The sequence below is a fragment of the Meleagris gallopavo genome, chromosome Z (genome assembly GCF_000146605.3).
Source record: "Meleagris gallopavo isolate NT-WF06-2002-E0010 breed Aviagen turkey brand Nicholas breeding stock chromosome Z, Turkey_5.1, whole genome shotgun sequence".
Taxonomy (NCBI): Eukaryota; Metazoa; Chordata; class Aves; order Galliformes; family Phasianidae; genus Meleagris; species Meleagris gallopavo.
The window spans coordinates 25,923,589-25,931,580 of record NC_015041.2 but is presented as its reverse complement, the minus strand read 5'-3'; the positions used below and the strand labels follow the sequence as shown (position 1 = coordinate 25,931,580).

The window sequence follows — 7,992 nt, the reverse complement described above, 5'->3', positions numbered from 1 at the left end:
AAAAAAAAAAAAAAAATCTACCTTCTTCTGACGTTACCAGATGAAACTGCTTCTTAGTTATATTATCCCCAATTTAAATTTGAAAGATTAAAATATAAAAAAGAAATCCTACTCCAAATCATGGAAGCATGTCTAGAGCTGGTTTGCTTCCTCTCAGACCTGATGTTTGGGAAGTAGTTCATTTTCCATTTAAGACACAGTGCAGTCATAACTGCCCTCTTGAAATGATTCCTCATCTTCAGTCTTGGACTTGTCCTCTTCATGTCTGCTAGCACTGCTATTGCTGGCATCACTCTGAGGATTAATGCCATGGCTAGACGAAGTCCTGCTCTCCTCAGCTCTGATGTTTGCTTGTTCTGTAACCTTAGAGGGATTCGCAGGCTGAAAAGCTTCAGGCTGTATTTGCTCTTCTGCTATTTCACTTAGCTTCTGGATCTGTGGTTTGATGACATTTAGAAATGGCTTGTACCCAGGGCTAGAAAAATAATGGTATGAGAAATCTTTAGTGAGTTAATAATACTACTTCTGTTGAATGCCTATAAGCATTTGCTGGGAGATGTTTCGTGTAAAAGATTATCTTCTAGCACTCTTCCTCTACAGTACCTGAGTAGTTTTTTTTAAAGAGCAAAAAGGTTGACCCCAACTCTATCAAGTGACTATCCATAAATTTATTGCAAAAGTGTTTTTAAATAATTGTATATCTAAGGCTAAGATAATTCCAACTTGGTTTTTTAGGCATCTTACTGAGTATCCAAGCATCCATAAATGGAATGAAAATCAAGATGGAGAATAACACTTACCAATCTGTAGATGCCCATTTGTCAACAGCATACAAACCAGTCTTGATATTCTGACAGATTTCTCCATCAATGTCTGAAGACTGCATTACACTGAAAACCTGGTTGATTACTGAAGATTCTCTGAGGATAAGACCTATGATAATACACCAATCCAAACATCCTGCTTCCATGAAGATATGTAGCAAGTACCTATATGGAGAAAAGCAACCTGCTGAATTACCAAGATTGGGAAAGACTTCCAAGATCATCTAGTCCAACCATCCAACTACCACCAATATTTTCCCATTAAACCATGTCCCTCAGTACATCTAAAGAAACATCTAAATGTTTCTTGAACACCTCCAGGGGTAGTGACTCAATCACCTCCCTGGGCAGCCCATTCCAATGCATAACTACTCCTTCTGTGAAGAAATTTTTCCAAGTAGCTAACCCCAACATGTGACTTGAGGACATTCCCTTTAGTCCCATTACTAGTTATGTGGGAGAAGAGGCTGATACCCAGCTCACCACAACCTCCTTTCAGTTAGTTGTAGAGAGCAAAAAGGTCTCCCCTGAGCCTCCTCTTCTCAGGACTGAACAGTCAGTTCCCTCAGGCACTCCTCATAAGACTTAGACTCTCACCAGCTTCACAGCCCTTCTCTGGACACACTGTAGGGACTCAGTATCTTTTTTACAGTGAGGAACCCAATTACTTGAGGTATGGTCTCACCGGTGTTGAGTACAGGGAGATGATCACCTCTCTGCTCCTGCTGGCAACTACTTCCAATACAAACCAGCATGCAATTGGTCTTGATTACCAGGACACACTGCTGTCTTACATTTAGCCGAGCATCAATCAGCATCCCTACATCCATTTCTTTCACAGTCTTCCAGTCACTCTGCTTCAAGCCTGTAGCATTGCTTGGGATTGTTGTGGCCAATATGCAGGACTTAGCATTTGGTTGTGTTGAACTTTTTACCCCTCCAAAGACAAAATCCTGGCATGCGAGTCTGTAGACATTTGTTTCTTTCTTGTAATGCTGAATACTGTTCATTTCTAGTTTCAAATGCAATGAGTATTTAACTTACCTCAGCTGAACTTGTGACTTGTGTGGCCCTTTACTAGCCAGTTCTAGAGAAAGATGTTCAAGCTCTGACTGTGTTAGACTTGGACTGGAGAAGTTTTCATCCACCATGGTCCAGTCACCATCCACCATAGAACTTGTTTCAGTCAGGTCTGTTGCTGAACCAATGCTGCATTCATCACCTACCGAATACGTTCAGAAACAAACAAACAAACAAAAAACACATTTACTTTACTAAGACTCAGTATTTCTGAAATACTCCCCATAGAAATTATTGAGTAATTGCAAACCACTGTATTAGTTATTTATGAAATTACTACTAGAATTCACCCGTCAATATTTAAGGATTACTGATTTAATTTCATGCTAAATGCTTATCAAAGTCCTTGGAATGCAAAGATCTTCATCCAGATCAGTAGCAGACAGCAGTACAAGATGGTGCAATGAAAAAATAATTTTTCTTCTCATTTAAACTCTGTTTTTTTGTTTTTTTTTGAGTTACACAACTTTTACTTTACTTTTCTAAAAGTCATGGGAAAAAAAGAAACGATATGAGACTAATTTTCTTAATTTTTCACTATGTTCTCTTCCTTCTCCCCACAGCCCAACATTATTTCACCCGCTGCGAGAAGCAACAATACAGCAATCACATGCAAGTACCAGAATGTAGATGCAAGACTTCCAGGTGCATTTTTCCAGTGAACAAACAGAAGGAAGTGTGACTAACCTTTACTGAGCAAAGGAGAAAGGAATGCATCTTGCATGTGTGGTCCATGGGATGAAGCTGTGTCCATCTCTCTCTGAGAGGAGCTGATAGTGCCAAGCCAGCTACGACTCCGAGGTGTATTTGAAACCCCTGTGTCCATTTCCATACTTACAAAGGTGTCTGCTGACTGAGATTTTAGCAGCTGTTCCCCCATTGCTGAAAGAAAAAAAGTAATGATCAAAAAGAAAATGTGTAAAGTTCCCTTCAGGTATTTCAGGAAGCTGTAACTTGCAACTAAATCAATACTCAGTTTGTTGAACTCAACAAAATCAAAGAAACATAGCAAGTTCAGGTATTTCAAGAATTTCTAATCAGTTTTTTATATCCACACTGGCATAAAAGAACCATCAGCTAATACGGTATTAGCAACAACAGAACTAAATAATGGTGCTGCTACCACCAGGAAGAGGAATACTTGGTAGTGAATATCAACTCTGCAGTAAGAAGGTAAACCAGTGTACTGAGAGAGTAATAACGCAAAGGAGGTTTACAGCAAGCTTTCAAACTTCTAGTCCTCTACAACATAGAAAATTTTAAAGATGAGGAATGTTATTTTTTTTATACGAAATAATTAAATTCTCATCTAAAAACTATGTAAAAATGCTGCTTTTTAGAATGTTACGTAGCAGTTACATATCAGCAAGCAATATCTCAGTCCAACTTACCATCTGCACAAGTGATATCCATTCCAGTGCACTCAAGAAAGTAAGAAACCTCAGTAGATCAGACTGAGTAAATCAAGTAGATTTACCTCAGTAAATCAAATAGAAGGGATGAGGTCTATGCTAAACAAAATCCCTTCAGAAAATACACTCTATGTGAGAAGGCTACGCAGATGATAAGCCTCAGCTTGTTTGCTTGGCTGAACTGAAGGAGATATTCAGGCTGAGGGAAGTAAGACTGCAAAAGAGAAACCTAATCCAAATCAACTGATAGTTTACGGCACCTGTCTTGTACTTTCCAGTCTTGAACGGTGAATTAATAGATGAAGCTGGCATGACTGGAAATGGCCAGAGGAAATCCTTGTGTAGTTTTTTCAAAGCAAAAACAAAGTCTTCCACACGGGCAGCTCTGGCTCGCTCCTTGCACAGCCAGCCAATGAGCTCAAAGCCCAACTGTGCTGCAAAACAACCCAGGTCTTTCAGCTTGATTTCTTCTAGCAGGCGCCGAGCATGTCGCCAGAGCATCATGTCAATGTACATATTTTCAGCACAGTCACTGTCTTTACTCCACCTGTGGACAAACCAGACAACAGTCATGTGAAGCACTGAACTGACTTGTATGGACTGTTGGCCACTGCCACAGTACAAGTGGTGTAATTTTCCATATACAAAGAAAAACAGCTTCCACCATTCCTTCCTGCCTTATATTCTCTGAAAGATGCCAGTGCCATAATAGGTAAAGTGAAATAACCAAAGGAAATTACTGCAGCAGCAACCATGGAACACTAACCAAATCATGAGCAATAAAATACAATAAATATATACAAAAAGCAGATAACATTGCAAAGTTACTTCTGAGAAACAATATTAGAGAAAAGTCAAGCATTAGTAATAGAATCATAGAATACCCTGGGTTGGAAAGGAATTTAAAGATCATCCAGTTTTATCTCTTGCCATGGGCAGGGCTGCTATCCATCAGCTCAGAGCCCAATCCAATCTGGTCTTGAACATCTTCAGGGGATGGAGCATCCACAGGTTCTCTGGGCAGCCTGTGCCAGTGCCTCACCACCCTCTGAGTAAAGAATTTCCTCCTAACATCTAATCTTAAATTTCATGTCTTTTAGTTTAAAGCCATTCTCCCTTGTCCTTTTACTATCTGCCTGTGTGAAAAGTTGGCCTCCTTCCTCTAAGCCCTCTTAAAGTACTTGAAGGCCACAATGAGGCCTAGATCCTCCTTCACAGGAGATGTGACTCCAGCCCCCTACAGAAGATGATCTCTTCAGGGTGTATGCCAACAGCTCCATGCCTTCCTTGTGTTGGTAGCCCCAGGCCTGGATGCAGTACTCCAGGTGCGGCTTCACAGGGAAATAGCAGAGCTCAGCAACACACTGCAAGATTCAGTAATTCAGATTTTTCTGACCTGTGAAAGCACATTGCTTGCTCATGTCATGCACTTAATCTGCAAGGACCAACCCCCTCAAGTCCATCCTTCTCCACAGGGCATTTCTCAGTGAGTTCTCCCAGTGTGTATACATATCTGGGCTTGTACTGACCCAAGTGCAACACCATGCACTTAGCCTTGCTGAATCCCATTAGGTTCATTATTCAAGCTTGTTCAGGTCCCTCTGGATGGCATCCCTTCCTTCTTTCGTATTAGCTTCTCCACTCAGCTTAGTGTCACCCACAAACTTGTTGAAGGCTCACTCAATCTCAGTATCTATGTCATTGATAAAGATGTTGAAAAGCATCAGTCCCAAAGTGGATGTGTGGGGGACATCACTCATGACTAGCTTCCACCTGGATAGAGATTCACCACAACCCATTTGCTGCAGCCATCCAACCAAATCTTTATCCATCGAAAAGCTCACCCTGCAACACCATTTTTCTCCAATGTAGCGATAAGGATCTGATGTGATGTGGGACTATGTCAAAAGTCATGCACAAGACCAGGTAGATCACCTCAGGTGCCTTTCCTTTGTCTACTGATGCCATCGTTCCACCATAGAAGGCCACCAGATTGGTCAGGCATGATCTGTCTTTGGTGAAGTTGTGCTAGCTGTCTTAGATCACCATCTCTCATGTGTTTTAATACGTCTTCTAGGAGGATCTACTCCATTATCTTCCCACAGACATGAAGCTCACCGGCCTGTAGTTCCTCAGGTCTTCCTTTCTTAAAAATGGGAATGATGTTTCCCTTTTTTCAGTCATCAAGTATTTCACTTGTCACTCATGACTTTTCATATGTATGGAAAGCAGCTCAGCAACCACATCCGACAGCTCCCTTATGACCCTGGGATGCAAGTCATCCAACCCCAATGGAGTTGTACATATTGAGTTTCATGAAGTGGTTTCTGACTTGGTTTGCTCTTACAGTGGGGGATTTTCTTCTCTGACCCCCAGCTAGAGGTTTAGGGATGTGAGAGGTTTGAGAAGTGTGACTGCCAGTGAAGTCCGAGACTAAACTTGTGGAAGACCTCAGCCCTCTCCATGTTTGTTTTTGTGTGTTCTACCTTCTCATTTATCAAAGGGGTTACAGTCTCCTAGGTCCTCCTCTTCTGTACCTGTAGAATCCCTTCTTGTTCTTCTTCACCTCTCTTGCCAAGTTCAGTTTCATCAATGCTGTGACTTTTCTGATCCCATCTCTACATATGTGGAAAGGGACCCACTTTCGAAACTCTTCAGATGGTGCCGTTTATGGAAAATTACTCAATAAAAGGATTTCAGTTGGTACAAAGATTATTTTGAAAACCTTATATAGGAAAAAACAAATCCAAGGTAATAATGAGTCCTATCTTGCTGTTTCTTCTGAATATTAACACTGGGGTCAGTATGAACTCTGTACTGCAGCTTGAGAGGGATCCACCCTAAGGTATAAAATTTTCTGTGGGCCAGCAACACAGCGAGATCCAGATATGCACAGTATCACTGTGCAATGCATTTTATCACACTGCAGTACTGTGAGTGGTTCATGGTATTTTTTAGCAAAACAGATTTTTCACGTAGAAGGCATAAGATGTCACTAGCTATTTAAATTACTAAAAATGCATCCAGTTGATTCAGTCTTCTTGTGGTCAGTAATATCCATTTGTTTCCATATAAGTACACATATACAGACACATATATATTTACATGTGTGAATGCATCTTTGTCTGAGAACATAAGCGAGGCACAAGCGATTACAAAGTCTAGAAATGACAAATACAGAAGGCTATGGAGGGAGATAACGATAAATTTAACTCTAGCATACAATACTTTAGCTTAAATTGGGAAGAGGGCTAGTACATTACCTAACAAAATAGAGAAGGAGAAGATATTACCTTTTTCCTGATGGGCCGGAGGGCATACTGAGTGTTTTTGTCAAGTTAAATTTGCTATGGAGATTCTCTGCTGATTGGGATAAACTAATGCTGCGATGTCTGAAGAATTCAAAGCCACTACTTGAACTAGGCTCCTAAAACCAAGAAAACCCAAACTTGCTATCAATCAAGTAAACATGCTGTGTAACAGCAAGATAGATTATAGAAAGTTTAATGCACAGTATTTGCTGTTTTCACCACAAACCTGAGTTGTTGGTGTAGCTGGAGGTGTCTCTGTTTCTCCAGAACCAATGGCTTTAAGGAATCTGATCATATGACGACAAAGATCCCACTTTCCCTGCTCTAAGGCAGTGTTAAATAGGAGAGTAGCATGCTGCCTACTAACTGCTGGAACTTCCATATTCTGCAAATAGAAAAGAACAATTAAGACATCTGTGTTTGCCACTGAAAGTCGAACCTTATGTCACATTCAAAAATAACAGAAAATTAGAAGAAAGATTTTTCTTTTTGTAACAGTAAGCTAGCTACTTATATTGCCTGATATTCCCATATTCATTATCACTGAACTTAAAATTTGTTTAACATAGAATGAATATGAAGAATTTCTTTTTAAATAATACAGCTGCAATATAGAGCATACCATTACCTGAAGGATAATGAGATAAGAGGCAGCCGTGTCCAAGTCCTGGGCCATTAAGCACTCTTCAAATAAGTCCTTTGGGTTTCCTACAGCAGCAAAAAGATAATTCCACAGGGCATACTCTGTCTTCCTAGCACAATGAACAACTGTCTGCAGGAAGAGGGGGAACTCCGTAATGAATTTTGCCACAGTGGGAAGCAGAGGGTCGGGAATGGGTTCCCGCGAGGTAGCTTCTTCTTCCAGCACTTCATGGAGCATCAGTTCTAGTACGTGAGGAAAGTATGGTAACGTGGCACAGGAGTGAGCCAAAAGCAAGGCTTGTTCACCAAGGTTCCTAACCAAGAGCTGGCGTAAAATGTGATGGAGGTAGATCTGAGAGGTTCTCTCAACAATAGAGAAAGGAAAGAGAACCTCCAAATGTTCTCTAGCACTGCTTTGAGTGTATAAACAGTCATAGAGCACAGTGTCATTAACAGCACCAAGAACCAAGGCATCTTCAAACAAAACAGCCAGTGGGTATATGTTGATGTGGAAAGGCAGCATGATCCGTCTTGACAGAAAGGAATGCGGCTTTCGATGATCTCTGGGAAAGAGGGGAAGCCAGACTTTCATACCTGCCCCACCACAGCTGAGCCAAAGAGCTTCCAATAAGTGGCGTTTGTGTTTGTTGATCCTGCAAGTAGTCCATACATTTTCAACAGACTGGGCTAGTACAACTGGAGCACAAAAAGGCAGCTAAAAAA

General features: G+C 40.9%; 1 protein-coding gene across 1 annotated transcript in view; it reads right to left on the bottom strand.

The window, feature by feature from the left end:
* The window catches only part of RIC1 (RIC1 homolog, RAB6A GEF complex partner 1), a gene marked incomplete at its 5' end in the record, with an annotated part of 38,471 nt that continues 30,479 nt past the window's right edge, over nt 1-7,992 (bottom strand). The window contains 8 exons of the mRNA XM_019610204.2: nt 1-475; nt 801-989; nt 1,869-2,046; nt 2,592-2,786; nt 3,577-3,863; nt 6,610-6,743; nt 6,854-7,012; nt 7,256-7,984. Of these exons, the coding sequence (XP_019465749.1) occupies nt 190-475; nt 801-989; nt 1,869-2,046; nt 2,592-2,786; nt 3,577-3,863; nt 6,610-6,743; nt 6,854-7,012; nt 7,256-7,984 (2,157 nt within the window). The remainder of the gene's footprint in view (nt 476-800; nt 990-1,868; nt 2,047-2,591; nt 2,787-3,576; nt 3,864-6,609; nt 6,744-6,853; nt 7,013-7,255; nt 7,985-7,992) is intronic.